The sequence below is a fragment of the Corylus avellana genome, chromosome 2 (genome assembly GCF_965113065.1).
Source record: "Corylus avellana chromosome 2, dhCorAvel1.hap1.2, whole genome shotgun sequence".
In the NCBI taxonomy this organism is placed as follows: domain Eukaryota; kingdom Viridiplantae; phylum Streptophyta; class Magnoliopsida; order Fagales; family Betulaceae; genus Corylus; species Corylus avellana.
The window spans coordinates 19,480,737-19,505,527 of record NC_142491.1 but is presented as its reverse complement, the minus strand read 5'-3'; the positions used below and the strand labels follow the sequence as shown (position 1 = coordinate 19,505,527).

The 24,791-nt window shown below is 36.6% G+C and overlaps 2 protein-coding genes across 2 annotated transcripts; both read left to right on the top strand.

Moving 5' to 3' along the window:
* Window positions 1–10,466: 10,466 nt before the first annotated feature.
* Window positions 10,467–16,493, top strand: LOC132163088 (protein ALP1-like). Its single transcript, XM_059573285.2, has 5 exons — window positions 10,467–10,743; window positions 10,835–10,903; window positions 14,796–15,321; window positions 15,413–15,644; window positions 15,735–16,493. Exons 3-5 carry the CDS (start codon window positions 15,025–15,027, stop codon window positions 16,160–16,162), a joined length of 957 nt encoding a protein of 318 aa, XP_059429268.2. The 5' UTR covers window positions 10,467–10,743; window positions 10,835–10,903; window positions 14,796–15,024; the 3' UTR covers window positions 16,163–16,493.
* LOC148587448 (uncharacterized) lies at window positions 11,210–12,327 on the top strand. The gene is made up of 2 exons (XM_088512612.1): window positions 11,210–11,320; window positions 11,431–12,327. Exons 1-2 carry the CDS (start codon window positions 11,210–11,212, stop codon window positions 12,106–12,108), a joined length of 789 nt encoding a protein of 262 aa, XP_088368738.1. The 3' UTR covers window positions 12,109–12,327.
* Window positions 16,494–24,791: the final 8,298 nt, after the last annotated feature.

Below are 24,791 nucleotides of genomic sequence, written 5' to 3'. Positions count from 1 at the left end.
CAAAAGGAGGGAAGAAAACAAGAATACAAGAAAAAAAGGTTGTAATATTTCTGTCCAAAAACAAAATTTAGAGAAGTGTTGTGATAAAATTTCATTTTTTTATGAGAAAAATGACAGGGAAGCGATCAATTGTGATTATTATATTTTGACGTGAGTATAGTAGCACTTGCTTACTGAAAACTATCCAGATGAGGCTTAGACGGCCGAAACAGCAGGCACTCGATCCCTCAAGACTAATTAAACTATAGTTTCACACAGCCTCACCAGAATATTAGTTGTTTTCAAAATGACTAATACTAATCAAGTTTGTGTGAGTAATTCTTATTGCATAGAGCGGAATGCACGCTGTAGTGTGATGTGTTTCATTGTTTATGAGGAAACTAACCCATGTTGGTAAGGTCACGAGTATCTGCAAATATTAGCAAGTAATTTCCATTATTTTATAGAAAACTGCTTTTCAAAGAACTCTAGCTTCACTACCACGTAGCAATGCCATTACATTTAAAATAAAAAGTTTGATCGATTGGCTTTGTAAAGAGATAAAGTTGTGTTTCCATTATGAGTAACATCTCCAATCACGTACTAACATGTGTCAAAAATTATAAAATAATTGAAAGTATAGCATTTTCCTTCCATTTTTATTAAATACTAGTGCAACGGTAGGATTCGAAGAAAGTAGATATATTTTAGCTTTATGGAAGTAGAATCTAGGCTTTGTCACTTCATAACAACAAGGAATTTAGTTTGGGCCGGCCGGGCCTGGCTGGGCCGGGCCTAAGTCCCTTTTAAACCAAGAACCTGAACAACTTGGAAAGTGGAAATAGAAGGATTTTTGTTTGTCGCACACCTGGGCCTTGTTTACCTGGGCCTTGTTTGGTTTTGTTTTGGGTTTTTTGTTAAAACCCATGTGAGTTTCTTGTTCGGCCATTCTAGTCCAAAACCCAAAGTGAAAATGAAAATGGAGATGAACACCTTGAAATTTTGTGCCCAACAGACAGCCCACACGTTTGCCTGACACCCATGCAAAGTAATGATCTAACCATTACCATGTGCGAGCAAATAGCAAAAACTTTCTTAAAAAAAAATTAAAATAATAGAAAAACTTTGTTAAAAAACAATAAAAATAAGGGTAAAATACTTCAGACCCCCCTAAGGTTTCACAACTTTATCTTTTTTCCTCTTAAATTTTCATTTTTATCACAGGAGGTCCCTGTGGTTTTGATAATAGACCACGTTAGTCCTCCGTCAGTTGACCATTAGTTGACTTAACAGAAAGCCACGTGGACCAATCAAATGTTGACACGTGACACCCACTTAATTTTTAAAAAAAAAATTAAAAAAAAAATGTATTTTCTAAACAAAAAAAAAAAAAAAAAATTGGGGTGGCCGAGCCACCCCTTGGGCCATTGGGGGTGGTTTCGGCCACCCTCAAGGCTCCATGGGGGTGGCCGAAACCACCCCCAACCACCATTGGGGGTGGTTTCGGCCACCCCCTAGGCTCCATGGGGGTGGCCGAGCCACCCCCAGTGGTTACTGGGGGTTGTTTCGGCCACCCCCTTGGCCTCCAAGGGGGTGGCTCGAATGGCCAAGCCACCCCCAATTTTTTTTTTTTTTGTTTAGAAAATACTTTTTTTAAAAAAAAAAAAAAAAAAAAAATTTTAAAAAAAGGGAAATCATATATAAAATCATTAGGTCAACGCGTTTTTATTAAAAACTCCCTAGGTATTTTTTTTCGGAAATTTAGTTCCTAGGACACTCGAAACTACTAGAAACTCCCTACGGTCAATTTTTGTTAACTGTCGTTATTTGAGTTAAACGAACCGTTTCACTTAAGTCCACCTCAGTCGAATTTTTGTATCCTACGCGTTCACATTGGACACGTAGGATATAAAACTCACCGTTTTGGACCATCCAAAACGGTGAGTTTGGCTTAAACTTGAGGGCTTCTTTTTTGAAACCCTCAAGTTTCATATGGTTAAAAAAACAAATCACCCGATACACCTCAAGCGGCAACCCACCGACGCAGACACCACCGACGCAGACCCCGCCGGCGACAGAACCACCGGCGACAGAACCCACCAGCGACAGAGGCCACTGGCGACAGTACCCACAGGTTAAATCACTCATTCTGACGTCACTTTTTCGGCTAGGTTTCCGTCACATCACAATATTTTGAATCGGAAAAATCTGGTTTCGACGAAGGTATTTTCCGAAATTTCTTTGTGGGTTTTGTTGATTGACTAAAATGGAAGCCTTTAATAGCTGTTTTTTGAATTTTTTTGTTGTATTGGAAGCTTTTGCTCGAAACCCCATCCCCAAGCTTTTTTTTGTCCAACATGTTGAATATTGCACTTTTGAGCCAACATTATTGTTGATTGGCAGTGAGTGTGGTCCACTTTGGTTGTGGTCCTGGAATGAGACAGTTGTTTTTTCGTGTGCACTGGCAAGTTGGTCAAAGGGGATTTTTTCATCTGTATAACTATTTATTTTATTTTTTTGCTTCTCTACTCAAATGGTGGATTGCTGAGGACATGAAAATAGGAATTCTTTGTTCATAGTTTACGCCAGTTTCATCATTCTACAATTGAGAAGTATTTTTTTTAATTTTTTTTTTTTTTTTTTACCTAATAGTTCATGCCATACTTTTCTATGCATGTCTTTGTTTTTAGGTCCTCCAATATTTTTGCCACCTTTTTAGTTGATGAGAAGAAAGTTCAATTACTGAAAGAAATGTTAATCATATTAGTATTAATATTTGAAAGAAAAGTATTTTTCAATGGAGAAAAAGTGGTATTATTATTGAGATATGATAGATTGTGGTTGGTTGGGTTTTGATGACTTTGTAAATTTTTTTAGGGAGGTTTCATCATTCTACAATTGAGCAGTATTATATACGTGGTTGGATATTACGGCTAATTTCTTCTTATTGCATGTTTGATTACACTGCATATTTCCATGTTTGTAGGGAGCCGCCTATGCTCATATCCCATCTCTAGCTACTACACTAACAACTTAGTATTGTTTAGATTACAAATTGAGCAGTACAATTTCTGCAGGGGAATCACATTTTAAACAATGTGATTATCTTTTGTTTAGGGTTTAGGGTACATTTTTTTTCCTAGTATTGTTTAGATTACAAATTGAAGTAAGAACAATTTTTTGGCAAACTTGATTTTATTCTTCTTTTATGAGCTTGATTATTCTCTCACATGTCAGTTATATATTGTTAGGTTCATATTATAAGATGAACAGGAGGAAGAAAGATTTCAGGAAAGGAGACAATGAAAGCGAATTCTACGACAGGAAGATGAAAAAGGTTTGTGAATTTTATTTAGTGAAACCCATTAGGGAACTGTGATTACTTCTAATAATTGTGGGTTTCACTGTAGAATGAACAGTCAATGTCGTCGGCATCTATAATATCATCGGCCAAAGAGGATATGGAACCTGTGCAGTGTAGGTGCGGACTTACAAGCCCAATTATAACATCCACTACTATAAAAAATCCTGGGAGGCGATTCTATGGGTGTACTATGTATGACCGTAAAAAGGTATTTGAATTTGGATAATTTGGTTTTAAGAAATAGTTATTACTTCGTGCTTGTTCGTAATTATCATATTTTTTTGTGTAATTACAGAAAGTTGGCGAATGTCGTTTTTTCCAATGGTATGACGAAGAAACCTGTGCTCGCGGAAGGGAGGTCCTACCTGGGCTGTATAAACAAGTTCATTCCCTGAAAGGTGAAGTGTCATTACTTAGGGGCAAACTAAAGATCCAAACATATATGTTGGTTTTTTTGTTGGTGATTTGTGTACTGTTGATTTGTCTAAGGTTGATGGGGCATTGAGGCATGGGAAAGAGGCAATTAGATTATTATGAGTGGAATAGACTATTTATTTTGTTGTTGTCAAGGATATTGTTTACTGAGCTATGTTGTTCACAACAATATATGGTTATGGCTTCTATGTAACAACTATTTTCATGCATTGAAGGTTGGCTTATTACTTTTATGGAACAACTATTTCCATGCATTAGTTTTATTCGTATGCGGCAATTTATGATTATTTGTAAGTTGCTCTTAAGTCTGAAATATTGAACCCTGCAGTAGAATTTGCAGGCAGAATTAATTTTTTCCGTCCACTAATACGATCCGGAATTGGTAATTGCCATGACCAAATTCCAAAATGTAATTCAATAACTAACAGTGCACGTTTAATGCTTCATGAACAACATTGAAGCTAACAAGCACATAAAGTCCCAAAATGAATCCCCCAATTGTTTTTTATATTACAAACAAAAAACAAAAAAAAAATCGACATATAACTTGATTATGAAATGGGTATGCGGGAACAAGGCAAAAGGAAGAGATCTGGTAAGTGATAAATGTGATCATTGCGTGGCACCACTTCTTCGGCTTCTTAGTACACGTGTAGCCCTACGTGTACTACCATGATGTGATGATTCGACTGCTGCTTCTGCCTGTGGTTCATGTTGGGATCCAAAGAATGCATCAACAAAAATAATAATTAAGACAAATATTATTTTTAAAAAAAAAAACCAAAAAAAAACCGGAAATCATTGTGAATATTACTTTCTTAAGCACAAGTATATGAGTTTTTTTAAGCACAAAAAAACTTGAATTTTACCTGTAACTGAGTAGCCCTACGTGTACGTACACTTGGCTGTGATGACCTGTGGGCTTCTGTCTCTGCCTGTGGTTCATGTTGGGATCCAAAAAATGCGTTAAAAAAAAAAAAAAAAAAAGGAATCATCGTGAAATAAGAGTTTTCCTAATCACAAAAAAACTTGGATTTTACCTATGACTGAGTAGCCCTACGTGTACGTACACTTGGCTGTGATGACCCGTGGGCTTCTGCTTCTACCTGTGGTTCATGTTGGGATCCAAAAAATGCGTTAGAAAAAAAAAGGGAATCATCGTGAAATATGAGTTTTCTTAAGCACAAAAAAACTTGGATTTTACTTGTGACTGAGTAGCCCTACGTATACGTACACTTGGCTGTGATGCCCCATGGGCTTCTGCTTCTGCGTGGGGTTGAGCTTGTGATCCCTACAATAATTTAACAAAACATTAAAACAAATACCAACAATAATTATTATATTACTTAAATAATAATTAAGTTAACAAATTTTGGAATATGAACCTTATGTTGTAAAATGTCTTTGTTTTACCTATTCTTGAGCAGCATCTTTTTTCGGCTTATATTTCTTCGATTTCCATCTCTTCCGGTCCAAGTTCAAAGGTAAATGACAACCTTTATAATTATACCCTAAACCCCCACAATTTCCACATTTAACGATATATCCACTACGGGTTAGCTTGTAGGGGTTAGTCGGCTCATCTACAGCTTTTCGCCTACTAATCTTTGGTCGACCAGGAGCCCTTCTAACGATAGATGGCAAGATTTCATCGCATGGATCATCAGCTGGCCATGTCTGTGGACCTTCCACGCCATAAACTCGAGCTGCATATCCTTGCATGTACTTGTCCATCTTGTAATAATCATCCAAATAATCCTCTAGTTTTTGTTTATGCATGTAAATTGCAGCACAAGCATGTGAGCAAGGGATCCCACTCACCTGCCATCTTCCACATGTGCATGTGTGATGATCTAACTGGACTAAACGCCGTGGCTCGTATATGTGCTCTATCTCAAACTCCAACTCATTCTGCTACCGACTAATACAATTCATTGCATCACTTTTTGACCTCTCCAATTTTTTTTGGATCTTTGGGCATACTGTGTAGTGCGTTGACCGGATTCCATTCCTTTTCTGTTGGAAGCGTGCAATTATTTGCAGACAAATTTCTACGGTGTCCACGTGGGATCATCCTTGAAGTCCCACTTATAAGTACGAATAAGATACTCAACATCGCATCTGGAGTTTTCGTATTGATTACCACAAATATGAACCGAGTAGTACATCTTAATTTGAAAACAAGTCTTGGTAGCATCAGTAGAGGCATGAATCCTCCATGAGCAATGCTCTAATTTACAGACTGCACTCACCCTACTCATGTCATTATGCTTGTAGTTGTAATCAAACCCTTTCTGCACAGCATGCGTCCTCAGTGCCATCTTGAAGGAATGTGAATCTGCAAATTGATCTCCAAGCTCAACGTCATTGGAATCTTCAAGTCATGTTTCAGATTGAACTGTCTATACCGCTTCCTTTTTTTTCCAACCTCGCCAGCATCACTGTCTTGCAAACTTGCAAGACCATCACTTTCATCATCAGATTCCTCATCCCCAAAATCGGCTCCTTTATCACTTATGTTAATGTCAACTTTTTCCCACCATTTGGACGTCCCATCCTTCTCTTTATTGACCTCAGCGGCATCATAGAAAAGGTCTTCATCCTCGCCATCAGTTGCTTCGAAGTCAGTCAACAGCTCCTTGATGCCTTCATCAATATCCTCTTCCACTTTCTTCTTCTGTGGCCTACCACCACGTCCATTTTTTTTTGTACCAATTTTGGGCACGGTGTCCGCACCAACATTAAGATTGTCTTCCTCGTCCTGCAAAACCGGTTGAGCAACCCGTGTTCTTTTTCTTTTGCGTACTAAAAAAAATATATACAAAAATTAAAATAAAAAACCAAAAACAAAAGGATCAACAACGACAACAATTCACAAATGATTGATTATATTACAACATAATATAATAATTGTGACAACATAAAGTTAGTTGCTGGTGAATACTATTTCTAAAAAAAAAAACTAATAAGAGTCCAACTCAATTTCAATTTGTATGTACCTCCTCGGCTAGTGGTCAGTTGCTTGCTTTCTTGGATGGCGTAACAGGACGGGCAGCCTTAGTTTTAACTCGTGGGCTTTTGAAATGTCTTGATTGAGAATTTCCACATTCTCCAGCTTTTCCTTGTACATCTCCATCTTCACGTGCAGCATTAGGTATGTCCTCCATCCCTAAAAGAAACAATCAAATTTGTTGATAGTCATTTGGGGAGGGAAGGCTAAGTGCTCTCATGGTATATTATTTGAAAAAAAGATAAACAAATAAGAAATAAGTATACTACCTTCAGCCCTAGGTATTTCATCCACTCCGTCACCACCTTCTCCATCTCCATCATGACGGGCAGCCCTAGGTATCTCACCCACCCCCCCCCCACCACCTTCTGCATCTCCATCATGACGGGCAGCCCTAGGTATCTCACCCACCCCGCCACCACCTTCTCCATCTCCATCATGCCGAGCAGCACTAGGTATCTCACCCACCCCGCCACCACCTTCTCCATCTCCATCATGCCGAGCAGCACTAGGTATCTCACCCACCCTGCCACCACCTTCTCCATGTTGTCCTTCAATAACTTCAAGAAATAAATGCTCATCTACCATTATAGCATTGTCCACCATATGTTCAACATATAAATGAACATCTTGTGATTTGTAATCAGCCATAATATTTACAAAATCTACAACGTCTACATCACTATTTAAAGATATCACTGTATTATGTGGACTATCACCGACGTTATACCAACATCTAACGTCGCTCATGTATCCTAACTCCTAAGTCACGAACCAACTCTTTGACTTCCCACATACTGAAATAGTCAACATCATAGGCTTTCACTTCATGGATGTCGCCACCAACGTATTTAAATGGGGTATGGGTCATTGTCCCACCGTGGTGCATGATTATATTGACAGCCATATCTGTAAACATATAAAAGAGTGTAAGAAAAAAATATTTGTCCATACAAGGAAACACAAAAAACAATAATATCTATCTATTGCATGAAATGAAATGATTTATATATATATATATATATATATATATATATATATATATATATATTCAGACTAAGAATTATACGTGCATGTTTTGGTCTCAAGATGCCCAAGTTAAGCTGATTGAGGATGTTAGGTTGACATAGTTGATAACCATTCATTTGGGAAAAAATGACAAAACATAATAGTAATAATAAACATATATTTTTGCACATGCATGTTATAGGTGCAAAGTGCACTTTTCACCCATTGTTATATGTGGAAAGATCAACAAATGCATACAATACACTCATAAATATGTCCAATGGAACTATTACACAAAAATTACATTTCCAAAAGAGAGTATGTTTATAGTCAAAACATTCTATGGATCTTCATACAGACATTACACAAGCATCAACCCCAGTCGTTCATTTGGGATAGATTTATTATTTTGGATTATGGGGATCTCATTTTGTGTTGAGATGGATACATTTGACTAACACCAAATGGGGATCTCATTTTGTGTTTATTATACACCAGTATTATACAGGGAAAGCCACACTCAAATTAAAATAACAGATAAATTAAACACCAAATTTGACTTCTCCAAATTCAGAACATCCATACCCTTCTAGAATGAGCACGGTGAGTTGTATATTGAGCAAGTTTTTTTTTTTTTTGTAACAGTATATTGAGCAAGTTGAGTTGTACATTAAATGGAAGGAAATTAAGCCCCATAGAAAAAAAAAAAAAAAATTGATAGAATGCCTTCTGCCTAACACGACAAAACAATAATAGACTAACTTGCCAGTGCACACGAAAAAACAACTGTCTCATTCCAGGACCACAACCAAGGTGGACCACACCCACTGCCAATCAACAATAATATTCGCTAAAAAAAAAAAGCTATTCGACAGATGTTGGACAAAAAAAAGCTATTCAACAGTGCAATATTCGATAGATATTGGACAAAAAAAAGCTTGGGGATGGGGTTTCGAGCAAAAGCTTCCAATACAACAAAAAAAATTCAAAAAACAACTATTAAAGGCTTACATTTCAGTCAATCAACAAAACCCACAAAGAAATTTCGGAAAATACCTTCGTCGAAACTAGATTTTTCCGATTCAAAATATTGTGATTTGACGGAAACCTAGCCGGAAAAGTGACGCCGGAATGAGTGATTTAACCGGTGGGTACTGTCGCCGGTGGTTCTGTCGCCGGCGAGGTCTACGTCGGTGGGTTGCCGCTTGAGGTGTATCGGGTGGTTTGTTTTTTTGACCATATGAAACTTGAGGGTTTCAAAAAAGAAGCCCTCAAGTTTAAGCCAAACTCACCGTTTTGGATGGTCCAAAACGGTGAGTTTTATATCCTACGTGTCCAATGTGAACACGTAGGATACAAAAATTCGACTGAGGTGGACTTAAGTGAAATGGTTCGTTTAACGCAAATAACGGCAGTTAACAAAAATTGACGGTATGGAGTTTTCTAGTAGTTTCGAGTGACCCAGGGACTAAATTTCCAAAAAAAAAAATACCAAGGGAGTTTTTAATAAAAGCGCATTGACCTAAGGATTTTATATATGATTTCCCTAAAAAAAAAAAATTAAGTGGGTGTCATGTGTCAACATTTGATTGGTCCACGTGGTTTCTGTTAAGTCAACTAACGGTCAACTGACGGAGGACTAACTTGGTCTATTATCAAAACCACAGGATCTCATGTGATAAAAATGAAATTCTAGGGGGAAAAAAATAGTCCTTGTGAAACCCCAAGGACTAATTTAACTCAAATAAAAATAATAAAAAAAATCTTGAAATTAGTCCAGCACTGACCTGAAAATGAGTTGACAACTAGGCATTGGTAATAGGCATGTTTTTGTTGGACTGTTAGTACATAGGAAGTAGTAACATTTATTGTGAATATCAGATGTGGGTTGGATTAATGTGAATTACAACTGCGCCCACTTAGAGATCAGATCTTTGTGGACAAATCATGACCTTTTGTTTACCTTACTCTTGCCATGACGCTGACACGTGTCTTTTTGCTATTCTACATGAAACCACTGAGGCTCTATGCAATTGGGTCATGTGCTGCCAATAGGTAGTACAAATCTGAACCAAGCATGCCTTTTAAGATTCGCCAACGGCTATTTCACATGCATTTACTGTACCCATTATGATGTGCAGAGACCTCGTGAAGCGTAAGGGGCATTTTTTGGTAAATGACTGAGACTTTTTGACCGTCTGATTTGCATCCACTCATCCAGGACCGTAGGATTAAGATAGATGGGTTTCTGCCAAATCAACTGCTGCTACACATTAGCAAATGAAAAGTGACTTTGCAAATAAAAAAAAAAAATGACTTTGCAAATAAATAAATAAATGTCATGCCTCGGCCAGTGTATCCAATCGCCCAAAGATTACTTTTCAGAAAAAATCACCCTTTTCTCAGGCGAAGGTGACCGACCATTGATTTCTCCACAGTTGATCTTCGAGATATGCTCATTTCCAACCGTCAAGATGGACCACACATCTACTCACCATTCTCTGCAAAGGTGTCTTAAATTTTTTATTTATTTATTGATTATTTATTTATTTATTTATTTTTGTTGAAAAAGTCAAGATGCACTCACACTCAACGAGAAGCATTACTCGTTGATCTCCGCCCATCTTCTCCAACTTCTCCAGTAGGTCGTATCCTCTTTAACAACGAGCCCTGAGCATCTGCTCATATCATCAATACCCACAGAGCCTTCAATCGTAGTACATCTTTGAATTGATAGCTGAACAGTTCTCAACGTTTGTATAAGAGAATTCGGAATACAACCTCGCCAATGCAGACCCACACCGAACGTCACAGCTGTTGGTCTGAAGAATCGCGTAGTGATTCTTCCAGCCCCTTCGTTCGACCATCTCCTTGCAAGCACCCGAATCCTCATCCGTGTTCTGCATCTGCGGACACGGGCTCCCCTCCAAGGACACGCACTTGGAAGGTTCGTCTATACCTCCCACAGTATCTGTATTAAATGGAAATGCCTGTGTATTACTGATTATTAGTAGTGACTGTGTGAGATTTTTGTGTAGGCTTATTGGACAAGGAGCAGCAAACGATACCTTCCCCCATATTCACCCGTATTCTGCAAGAGGCGTAAGGTATGTATATGTACGTTTTTGTTTCCTTTTTGTATGTGTTTGCTCTTGTACTAGTATATGGTAATTGAGTTGGATAAACATACATATACATAGATGGAACCCGTTGAAGGTGATGACTCGACCATTTGGTCTCCTGAGTATGAAAACATATTTGTTCAAATTTTGGTTGAACTCGCTAACAATGGTCGAACAGTGAATGGGTTAGTCCACGTGAACATGTGGTCCCCTATTGCTTCCAAACTTTATGAAATTACTAGTCGGACCTACACCGCCGCCTAGTGTCGAACAAAATTTTCGCGTCTTAGGATGAACCACCGCGAGTTTTCCGACCTCCTCCATCACAAAACTGGGATCGATTGGGACCCAGTGAGAAACACAGTCCAAGAGACAGAAACTCAATGGCAGCAATATCTTAGGGTACCTTTTGCACAACCCTCTAGCATTTTTCCTTTCTGTCTTTGAGTCTTTAGGCAACATAGTGTATTTTCCTTATTTTATTTTTTTTAATTTTTTGGTGTATGTCTTAGATCAACAAGAAGGCTGGGCGTTTCAGAAAGAAAGGTTGCCCAAACTATGAACTATTGGGTCTTCTTTTCAATGGGTCAACAGCCACTGGGGTGCTTCGGCATTCCTCTGCTAGGACCCCACTAGGTAGTGATGAAGAAGAGGAGTTGAACGATGCACTATTACGGTTTGGAATCCATGTTAGTAGGGAGGCAAATGCAGGTCATGGCAATGGTGTAGATTCTGTTGGGGGTTCAGGGGGTGGGGGCGACAATGCTGCTCCCCCTAGTAGGGGTATAGTAATTGGGGGAAATGGGCGTGGCAAGCATCATGTGAATAGCTCGGGTCCCAGCTCAGACTACAAGAGGAAGGGGAAGGGAAATGAGTCCTCTTTAATGGACTCCCTTAGAAGTGTTGCTCTGAAAGAGTTTCGTGACTTGTCCCGTCTAAAGAAGGAGATGTTGATTCAGGATCAGCAGAGAATGAGTAGTGGACGAGAAGCCAGTGGCGGTGGTGCAAGTAGTGGCGTGTCCTTCTCTAATAACATTAGTAGGGCTACAGCCATATTGGATGAGATTGCCCCTGATTTGGATGATGAGAGGTACCTGAGGGCCTTTGATCTTTTTAAGGACGAGAGCATTCGAGATGGTTTTATAGCTATGCCTCCAGCTAGGAAGAAGGCGTTGGTAGCTTCACTGTAGCAATTTCACCAAATCATTGCTGGTCTGGTGACATGTTTTTTGCCTGATGTTCACTGCATTGATGCAGGTTGGAGCATTTCAAATGCTCTTTGTTTTGTTTATTATGTTGTATGGCTAAGAAGTGTTTATGTTATGCTACTAATCTTTATTTGTAAGGGGCTTTAAGTTTGGCATGTAATATTCCTTGATAATGAGCCACTGTCACCTTATGGGTGAAACTTGGGCAAATTTTCTCTTGGGTTTTATGACTCCTTTATATATTTGAAAGTGTACCCTAGAATATTATCAAATGTTTATTTGAATGGATGGTATGCTAAATTCCGTTTATGGTGTGTTTAGTCCCATCCCACCTTATGTTATTTTACCAAAAATGACATTCAACATAGTGAATCAATTGGAGCCCACTGAAATTGACCATTTGACCAATTTACTATGATTTATATTTTTATGTTATGGTTACTTATTGGACTTTTGGTGTAGTAAATGTTGATCAATTTTTGATTCGCAATTTTTTGTCAAAACGATCTAGGCATGAGGAAATATTGTTGATAATCCTGAAAAGTTGTGGCAACAATCCTGACTTCATATGTATGCAAATATACATATGAGTGCATCTTGAGATACCTCATCGACTCAATTTGAAGAACTTATTTAACTACAGTATACTAGGCTAGATTAGATTGACACCTTTTATTGTCGGCATTAATTTTAATGGGGTAGCAATTTCTTGATTAAGAATCTTTGTCAGATTTATATTTCTATATTGGTTATGTATCACTGATTCCAGAATATATGAAAGTTAGATGGACTGATATCCCAATCTTACCCTGCCAAGCTAGTTGGACATGCTTCCTTACTTTTGTTTTGAAAGTTGTACTCTTTTCCAATTATATGCTTAGCTTAAAGTTACTTTCTTTGGGGCAAGGCAAATGGTTTCGTAGTATCCAATCACAAGCCCAATTGAAATTCCTACTCCAAAACCCCAAAGACCTAGTATAGTACTCACAAACCCCATCTCCAGTCCACTCTCACACCACCCCAAATCACTTATGTCCCAAAAACAGAACAGCAAACAAGAACGAAGCAAAAGACCCTCCTAGAATTTGATACAGTTTCTCAAATACAGTTTCTCAATTATATTTTCTCTTTCCCCTCTCATTGACAAATAAATATACAGTGGAATAAGTGAAAGACCCAAAAAATTACAGGCCAACATTTCGCTCTTATTTGAGTTCTTATTCGCAATAGAGTAATGATAGATGAGAATAATACAAATAGACTTTAACTATGATTAGGTGATAGTCTTCAAATGTGATTATATTTATATGTGATAAACGTCTACGGTTGCTAGTCGTCAACTACTAGATGATAGATTTTCATTGTAGCTAGGTAATGATAAATTTCAACTAGTCTTAAATTGCTAAATGATAGCCTTTAATTGGGATACATGTCACAATCCTAACTAGTCTATTTTTTATTAGAATTGAACCCAAAAGTAAATTACCAACAACATTACCTACATGTATATAATGGACTTGTTGTACTTGGTATATTCTCTTTTTCTTTTCTTTTCTTTTTTTAATCTTTTTATTTTTTTATTTTTATTTTTATTTCTTTTCTATTCATGGGCGTTCAATTTTCGGATAAACCTTACATGGGCATTCAATTTTCTCATAAACCTGAATATCATTTGAGAAAAAGGAAAAAGAAAAAAGAAAAAAGAGAGATGGGGGTTGACAAGTCTTGCTACCGCATAAGATGATTGTAGCCAATATATACCCATTAGTTTTAGAGTTTATCTTTGGGTTGCTGTCATTCCTAATCATGGATCACTTTGACTCAATGCCATACGTCCATCTTTGGAACTCACCCCACCACCCCTTTGAGAATGTCGGAAAAATGTGAGGATGGTTAAGTTGTGTTTAAAAGAAAAGAAAAGAAAAAGAGACCTACATTAACCCCTTGGAGTAGTGATTTAGTGAATATCGGCGTGCATGAACAGTCTGCATGTCGGTGTTCATATATCTGGAAATTATTATTTTTTTTATTGTTTAAATATTATTTTAATAATATTTTATAATAAATGAACACCGGCGTGCACACTGTGCATGCACGTCGATGTTCACTAAATCACTACTCAACCCCTTGATGATAGAAAATCCCGACTGGATCTGGAAATTTCTTCAGCTCCTTCCATACAGGATAAAAGCTAAGTAGAAGTGCCATTTGTTTCCATGATTACCTATTAATATGTGGAATTGCCTATAAGCTTTTTCAAAAGGTCCCAGAATAATATCTGGAAATGGTAATAATTTATTTTAAAAGAGATAAGGAACCAGCTACTACTTGTTGTTTCTATGTTGTTATCATGCTTTTACCACTAATGGCCTGCATGTGTACTATACTTGAGTCTTGGGATACAACTCTTTTTTCTAAAAGTAAAAATTTATATATTTACTTATAATGTTAAAGAAGCACATACAGTTGATAAAGAGACAACGGTGTATGTCATTACCATCTATAGAAATTGATATATGACACTATAATTTATTATGGAGTCAATGTTAGTGTGTTGAAATATTTATGTCAATGGGGTGCATATTTAAAAATCTCTATAAATTAAACACACAGATAAAATGACTTTGTTGTGCGTCGTTTGACCTTCGTCGTTGCAATTTTACGTATAGGATGGATGCATCTATCCCTAACTTCATTTTCTATGGTGCTGAGCATAATGCAATGGATGACGATGATTGGTTCGCAGCGATGTTCATGCTCCTACTTGAAATTGATGACACATTTGATGAAGCACCTGAAGTTGAGAGGATACTTCAGCGCACTTCGGCACTCTAGGGTGCCGCATTTGTGCAAGAAGTGCTAGTTGGTCACCCAGGTACTTGCTATGAGCTGTTTCGCATGCAAAGGGACACTTTTGTCTCATTAGCAAATGTTTTGAGGGCAAACTACCTAGAAGATAGTCGGTCACGGAGAGTGGAAGAATCACTGGCCATCTTTTGCCTAATAGTTGGCCATCGACAAGGGATGAGGGTTGTAGCAGACAGGTTCCAGCACTCCACTGAGACAATTTCACGCCATTTCAAGCATGTGATGAGGGCAGTATGCAACTTGGGAAAGACCCTTATAAGGCCTAGGCAGCTCGATGGAGTGCACCCATACATACAGGGCAATCCAAAATACTTTCCATGGTTTAAGGTACGTATATATTTTCGGTAGTTTGAGGATGTTTGAATTTATTTGGGACCTACCTAACCATTCAACCATTTTCCAATATTTTGCATGTTAGGATTGTGTGGGGGCCATTGATGGTACCCATATTCAAGCTTGGGTTCCGGGGAAAAAACAAAACGCATTTCAAGGACGAAAGGCAGTCGTGTCCCAAAATGTAGTGTGTGCTTGTGACTTCGACATGATGTTCACGTTCGTGTATAGCGGGTGGGAGGGGACAGCCAATGACTCAAGGGTCTTCTACGATGCCGTAACTAGACCTAAAAATGAATTTCCTACACCACCGGAAGGTGAGAGTGTCTTCTCTCCACAACCATGTGTCAATATTTATAAATAAAGTTGTCTAATATCTGCTCACACAAGTGCATGTCTACTTGCAGGTCACTATTACTTAGTTGACTCTGGGTTCCCATGCGCAAAAGGATACCTCACCCCCTATCGTGGAGAAAGATATCATTTGCAAGATTTTCGAAATGGTGGTGACCCTCAAGGGTTTAAAGAATTGTTCAATTACCGCCATTCCTCACTTCGTATGGTAATTGAACGCTGCTTTGGAGTGCTGAAAAGGCGTTTCCATGTGCTAAATGGCATGCCCAAGTACAAAGTGTGTCGCCAGCCCCTTATAGTCAATGCATGTTGCACACTGCACAACTTTATCCGCCAGGCTAGCCGTGATGATATGTTCTTTGAACATGCCCTTCCTGTGAATCTTGGCAATGGTGCTGATTACAACAACCCCTACGACTTCTCTGATGAAGCTGCTTTGATCATGGCAAACACTAGGGACCAAATTGCGCAGTTGATGTAGGATAATATCCACCCGCCGAACTGACGTGGGGTTGGGTATTGCAATGCAACTATGGAAATATTCTTGTTTTGATAGCCTACCGACAGTACTGTTTATTATTTTATGCTATATGATGTGTCATGGGACAATTTCTTTTGTGTATGGCTCGACATTATAGCACATTTGCTTGTGCTTGAATATGTGTGTGAGCGAAGTGTGCTGTGAACATGCTATGTATGGGCTTGTCGGTTGTGGACTCTTATGTCTATCGTTTTGGTACTTGCTATGTATAATTATGTCGGGTGTGGACACCTATTATATGGCTACCTTGTTTTGGTACTTGGTATGTATAATTAAGTCGGTTGTGAACTCTTATTATATCTCTATGTCATTTTGGTGCTTGCTACATATAATTTCGTCGGTTGTGGTCTCATATTTATATCTATGCCATTTTGATAATTTATAAGTATGACTATGTCAGTTGTTGGACTTATATTTTACATTTATGTCATTTTGGTTGGCTTTATCTATGTGTTAAGACTAGTTATGGAGCTCGAGATGCAATGTACATGTGGTGCTGGACCAATGAGACTACTCGTTTCTAGAACCGACAGGAATTATATGCGGCGCTTTTACAAGTGTCCCCTATACAAGGTATGCAATGTTTTTGCTTAACCTAGACAATAATACATGATTGCATCGTTTGACTTACATTGAAGGAAAAATTATTATTGGCTTTTGAATTGAAATTTGTATCAATGATTTGTTGGTTGTTTTCACGTCTTGTTTGTCACTTTTCATTGACAATTATGCACAATTAGATGTTCACATATATTTGTAATCTTTGAACTACTGGGATAAGTATAATATGTTAAAAAGTCGTATGTATTGTCATTATTTTTTGTGGCCCTAAACATAATAGTCACTCTTCACATTAAGACAACACTAGCTGATTTGAATGAGGTACTTCAACTATTAATATGCATTTATCTTTTAATACATTGGTATTCCGTCCATGATCGACTGGTGTTACTGCAGAATCATCCAGATAGTTTCCATTAGGAAGATGAGCTACTACAAAGTTTGTCGCCGCGCTCGTCCCAGCAGGGGCGAGCACATTGGGAAGATGAGTTGTTGGAAAATATGTCACTGCAGAATCATCCAGGTAGTGTCCATTGGGAAGATGAGTTACTACAAAATTTGTCGCCACGCTCATCTCAGCAAGGGCGAGCACATTGGGAAGATGAGTTGTTAGAAAATATATCAACACAATCAGACGATATCTTAGAAGTGGGTGTACACGGTAATAGCGGTGCATTGGGCAACCAGTGGCTCAATAATGCTATGCGATGCTGTTTTGATTCTGTCGTCTGCTGTTTAAGTTGCCTAGGAGTACTCCTACTACTAGTGCTCTTATTTGCTTGAAGTGCATTTTGGTGACATTGCATTAATGGTAACCGGTTGTTTGTGGTTTGTTGTTAAACCTGCAGGAAGGATAATTTTTGTTTATGGTAATTGATCTCTTGTTAGTAGGGTAATGGTAATGCATCGTTCAGTATTATGTAGTTGGGGCGAACCATTGTTTGTTTAAACCTATTGAAGATGGTTGCCTATTTTTTGCATTATGCATATATCATCTATTTCGACAATGTCAGCTCATTAACGACAAAAATAAGTGTAAGCATATTTGTTTTTAGTCCATACGTGTAGTGAGAGGCACCAAGACTAAGAGCAGTTTTATTTTTTTTATTATTATTATTATTATTATTATTATTATTAATATTATTTTCATAATTTATCTTATTTCATGTAATTATATGGATTTCAGATTTGTTTAGGATTTTTGTTTTTTTACCCTACACCAACAGGTGTAAAACACAATTGGGGAAGCCCAACTTGCATAAAAATAGAAGAACTTCCGTTTCGGGTACTGTAGCATGCAGTAGGAGTCTTAAAGGTGCTGCCAAAAGTAACCTTTTTTTTTTGGTTTTTTTTTTTTTTTAATAATGTGTTAAATATTACTTTAGTTGGGTAAACCTCTATTTGTGAATCCAATGGAAGTTAGATCCTCCAATGATTAATACCAATCATTGGCAATCATTTTTGATTTACACCAAAAGTTATTGTAAAAATAAGTACAAAAACAATTTGTATCACATTATAAACTTATTTTCACATAGAAATCTGAAATAGAATTATTTTGAAAATCAAAAAATAAGAATTTGAAAACAAAAACAAAAACATGCCTAGCCAAACAAGGCCCTGATCTTCACACTCCTAGGCTCCAACTTCAATGGAAATAAATAAGAAAGAATGATATGAACCTCTCCCTCCAACAGATATCAAAATAAAATGATTTCCATCCTACGTAGATATTATTTTTTAAAAACTAAGTAAAATAAATCAAAGATACTTTCTTTTTTATTTTTTAAAAAATAATATTTACCTAAGACCGAGAGAAATCTAATTAAGAGAACACAAAAAAGAATACAAAAAATTCCATGCATTCCGTATTTCCTTCATCTTCTGCTTCATTAATGCTGCTGTACATATATAGACATGTTCCCTTTCCATCATTTGTACATATAAACATGAGTAATCATCAGGTACATGTTGTACATATTAACGGATTTTTTTTTTTTTTTTCCTTTTCTAATGGTAGTAACTAATTTTTTCTTTTCTTTTTTTTTTTTTTTTTTTTTACTTATCCTAAAAAGTAATTAATCACTTTTTAAAACTTGAAAAGCTATTTGTCAAGACATCAAACCACGGGAACTAAAAATACATTAAACTTGTAGTGCATATATATGATGTGGAGTTTTATTGGGATCACGAGGCATCGATCTTCATAGTCAAGATAAATGCTCATCTTGACATGCATTTTGGGCAGCGTATATTCCGTAGTTTTTCTTTGTTATCAAGTACAAATCTGGTGCCTTGAATGAGGTGATAGATGCCCTCAATAGGAAGACATCCTTATTGGTGACTATGTGGACTAAGGTAATTGGGTTTGATTTATTCAGACAATCTTTATCTACTAATTAACCCATATTTTAGTTCTATTGTGAGTGACTTGGAAACAGGACTAAGTTATGCATGATGGGTTTCTATTTAAAGGAAATCAATTGTGTGTTCCTGAAGGTAGTTTTCGTCTGAAGATTATTCAAGAGCTTCGGGCTATGTGGGACGTGACACGATTTTGAAGCTTGTATCTTATCAATTTTATTGGCCTAATATGAGGAAGGAACTTGCTAGATTTGTGGATGGGAGTCGGATTTTCCAGGTGTCCAACGATACCGCTACTAATGTAGGATTGTACATGCCACTTCTTATTACTAATCGGTAAGCATAAATTTGGTCTTGGGGTTGCCGATGACGGAGAGAGGTAATTAATGATTCCTCTCTTATTTTTTGGGTGGTGGATCGGTTCTTAAAGATGGTTCATGTCATAGCTTGCAAGAAGACTTCAGATCCGATTAATGTGGCTCAATTATACTTTCGAGAGGTCTATCGTCTTCGTGGTTTGTGGTTAGCTATTGCTTCTGATCGAGATACTCGCTTTCTCAACAGCTTCTAGAGGCGTTTATAGTGGTGGTCTAATATCAAACTCGATTTTAACTAGTAGTGCTTATCATCAATAGACTAACGAACACACGAAGGTTGTTAATTCCGTTATTTGGGGACTTTGCTTCCTAGTTTGATGCATCATATCATCCCAAATCTTGGGATCGTAAGTTTCAAACAATAGCTAATAAGCAACATCTACTCATTTATATATGCATGCAAAAAAAAAAAAAAAAAACTAGATTTTAGCTCGGCTGCCTGCTAAAAGCTTAGGCTGAACTTGCAAAGAAAGTTACCCATATAGTTTGGGCACTTATAACGTGATCATGTGCTATGATTCATTAAAAGCAGAATATACAAAATAAATGTGAGTTTTGAGAACTGGGGCCCCAACTCATAAAACTTGACTATCTTGTGGTTGTGGAAGGTGATCAGTTCTTCATAAATGGATTGACATTTTGCCACCACCGACCACCGACTTTTGCCAAACTGGCCGGCGGTGATGAATAGGGTTATTACAAGTAGTTAACAAAAATGATTAGAGAGACAGGCCATACACGTCTCAATCATTTGAGAACTAATTGGAATTAAGGGTGAAAGAAGTCAAGCACGCACCATTATTATTCCTGAAGAATGCCACCTAGACCTACCTATTAAAAATAAAAAAGAAAAAAAGAAAAGAAAGATATATAAAAATACAAAGAGGTCCCTACGCCGCCGCCCCTCCTCCATTCAGGTGTACGCGTCGGGTTATTAAATCCAGCGCAAGAACAGGCACTGCATGTGAGGCGTACGTTGGTGAACTTCCATTTCGCTTTTGACGTGAATAAATTAATCTTAAGTTTTGTTTTTTTTATTATTATTTCTTCTTGGTTTGTTTATTCAATTAATTAAAGAAATGTTGATTACTTAGCTTCAAATTGTAACAAATTACGTATGGAACCACGCACGATTTCTTATTGGGAAGGGCAAAGTATCAATGAATATATGGTTTATTAGAAAAAATTATCATATATATATATATATATATATAATATATATATATATATATTGACGTGTTCACACAAGGGGAGGGGGAGGAGGATTCGAACTAGTGACATCTACTTCATTAGGCGTGGTACACAGCCGATTGAGCTACCCCTTGGGGACAAAATTATCATATTTTTTAGAACATGCTAGATGCAAAAAAAAAAAAAAAAAAAAAAAAAAAAAAACATAAAGATTTATGTAGTACCTTACCACTAAAGGCTACATCCGCCAACATGATCAAGCATCAATTACATTCGTACAAAGCCCTAAAATCAGAAACGACCATAAATACGACCTCCCAACTAGTCAAAAGCTCAAACTTTTGCTCATTGGACTAAGTCATTAAAAAAAAAAAAAATCTCATTTGAACGGGTGCAAACCGGTCGAAGACAAACTAGGCTGTACATAGCTTAACATAATTAAGTCTTTAAGGGGCGGAACTAGGAATTCTAGTGTGGGAGGACGTTTTAACATTAATTAATTAGTTCAATACTAAACAAACACTAATTAAATGATATCTAACGAGGATAAAATTGAGCATGCTTATGAGATTGCATAAAACTGTATTATAAATACTTGTATTATGTATATTGTTTTAAAATTTTCAGCAATGACAAGTGAGTTTGCAAATTTTGGTGGACGAAAGTATTATTTTACGGGGCAAACTATTAAAAAAAAAAAAAAACATATATTTTAAGACAAATTTTAAAAATTTTGGAGGGACATTCGTCTCCAAGGTAACAAGTAAGATCCGCCCTGAGTCTAATTCTTAAGCTGAAAATATATATATATATATATATATATATATATATATATATATATAATTTTAACTATATATATATATTCAAAACCGGGAGGGGAACCATGCACGGGGCAAACTATTAAAAAGAAAACATATATTTTAAAACAAATTTTAAAAATTTTGGGAGGACATTCGCCTCCAAGGTAACAAGTAAGATCCGCCCTTGAGACTAATTCTTAAGCTGAAAAAAAAAAAAATATATATATATATATATATATATATATTCAAAACCGGGAGGGGAAGCATGCATGCACCTAGGCCCTAGCTAGCCTCCTCGATCTGGTCCCGTTGGAACTACTTTGTTTGACAAATAAGCCACTATTGATTATGCAAAACTAATTAACAAAGTCAAATGTTAGTAAGTTTTAAAACGATATTTTTAGTTGTAACCCAAAAGGAATTAAATTTAATTACCCAACCATTTTATTATTATTATTATTATATATTATTAAAGATTCGTCGGATCACTATATAAAGCTTATAAATGGAAGGCAGAATTTGATTCATAGAGAAAGAGAGGTAGAGCAGAAAAGATGGAGTTGAAGGTTGGAGCTGCGTGCATGGTGTTGCCAAAGCGAGCATTTCGGGTCTGCAAATCTCGGAATCAAGCAAATATTGTGAGAAGGAGTACGTTAATGGAAACTATTGTGAATGCCAACGACGGAGGAATTGTGAGCTGCGTCGAGGAAGATGGGGTTGTGAGGATGAAGATTGTCGTCAAAAAACAAGATGTAAAGCAAATGCTACAAGTGATGAGTGGATCAGATGATCATCATCACCACAAGATCAACGCTCATCGATCATCGATCTCGTCTGCAGAACAACGCCTAAATCTTTTGCGGAAAAAGCATCTGCTGAGACTCGATGTAGCCAAGAAAACCCGCTCGTCGTCCAGTTCTTGGAGTCCTGCTCTACAAAGCATCCCAGAAGAAGTTTAAGCTTAATTAAGTACTGCATGCATATATTTCTTCAACGTTAATTGTATTTTAAGGAAATTGATTGCTGTTTAATTAACATGCACCTCAAATTGATCATCATGATATATATTGTTTCTCCTTTCACAAATCGATCCGTTTGTTAATGATTCTAAGAGTGTGTTTTTTGTTTTTTGTATGAACAAATATTTCGATGTACGTAACATTATAAATATGACAATAGTTTGGAGTGTTTTGTGTTTTTCGTTGTTGTTAATTTCTTAATGTTTTTTGTTTTTGAAGTAATGTTAACAAACAAAGCCGAGCTTCCTATTGTGTTCTTTGTGAAAATACATATCGAAAAATTGAATCTGATCACTTGTGCTAACTTTATTTTTACTCCTAGTAACTGTCTTTTGAGTGGTGGACGGGAGGGGTACTGAGCGAGAGGTGTCAAATGAGAATATAATCCTCTCTATTTTAAATTTTTATAGTCATGAATTAAAGCTTGTGTATCTATCAGTATATATAATTTAAAAAATGCAAAATCATGTATACTGTTAACTTTAAATCTTGACCATAAAATATATAATATTCATTTTATTTGAAACTGAGAAGATTCATGTGGGTCAAATGGCCCCTTAATTTGGCCACCTTAAGAATTTGTTACAAACATATTTGCCCACCCTAGAAAGAAGGAAATTCCCCCGCAGCCCACAGTCAAAGCCGTTATTATCCTGAGCCACAATTGATGCCTCTTAACTCGCATGGGAGGAAGTAAGGAATAGGATCTTCTCCATTTCAAATTTTTTGTACATGGTTGGGGTAAAATTGTCCGGATCCTTCTCCAGGAAGCGAGCGCTTCTATGCGGATTGACCCCAAAAAAAAAAAAAAAAAAGGCTCAAAAAAACAAAGTAATATGAATGGTCGTTCCATTTCCATACTTATCCTAACAGGTATTAATGGATCAAATGAATTAGAATGACAGCTCTATATATATATATATATATATATATATATATATATATAATATTGGCGATTTGAATTTCTATATAATAATTCCAAATCAATATTCATGAAGATAGGACTATTGAAGCAAGCTTGGGTATATAATGACTAGGAAATGAGATGCTTGATGCATATATATGGCCCCAGAATTAAATGACATACAGATAATTAAATTTTTACAGTAATTTCAGTAATTAAAACTCATGTAGACATAAGATGAGAAATCTAACAAACAGAAGTAAACAATTTCTGTTTTTCTTCGAAAATAATTTCCTAGTTAGTACTATATATAACTTAAGGTGCGTTTTTTTTTTTTTTTTTTCCTCCTTTTTTGACCAATTTTTTTTTTTTCCCTTTTCAAAGTAGTTTTAAAACAAAAATAATAGAATAAGAATATTGTTACAATCAGTGTTGCACCAAACATGCTTAATGCCTGTGTTACTGTGTAATACCCTAAGGAGCCGAAAAAGATGGATTCGAACTAATAACTTTTATTTCGTGAGGCATAATCCATAGCCGGTTGAGCTACCTTTTGAGAATTCACATAAATAATAGTTGAGAATGAATCACTGAATTCTATTTAACTATTACCCTTTTGAGGTTAATTCATTAACTGATTAGAGGGAAACGCCTAGTTTTATAACTTTTTTACAACTTGTTAATTAGCACGTATCAAAGGATAAATAAAAAATTTTACGACTCTTATTAGGAGCTTGAAACAAACAGCCAAGTCGGATCGTAGCAAGCAATCCAGTAGGGCAAAATCACAAGGCCATCAGGAATGCTTCCACGAGAAATACTCTTAAAACAATGGAATGATTACATTAGAAAAACTATAGAATCCGAGAAAAGGATTAAAAAAGAAAATCCCCAATTTCCTGCTGTCACCCAATTATTAGTTTCTGAAAACGTATGTTTTTGAAAATGTCCAAGTCATGGTTGGTTGGCTTCAACTTCAATAAAGCAGGCTAACACCAACCTTTTCCACCCACCACTTTCCAAGCATAACAAGCAAACGCGGGGACTTTGGATATATGTCTATCATTTTTTAGATTTTTGTGAGTAGATATGTCAAACTTTACTAATAAACCATGTTTCCACAACTTACTAAATTATTGAACAAACCAGAATACAATAATTTAGTAACTTGTGGAATTTAAAATTACCTCAAAAATAATTTATTTGATTTGATTGAATCACGTAAGTCGCAAAATGTAGTTACTAGCAGCAATATATATCTTTTTCTTTACTCGTGTCATTAGGTGCTATCAATAGCACATAATCTCTCGGGCGGAGTGAACAATTTCACTTGACCTAAGGCACGTCGAGCAT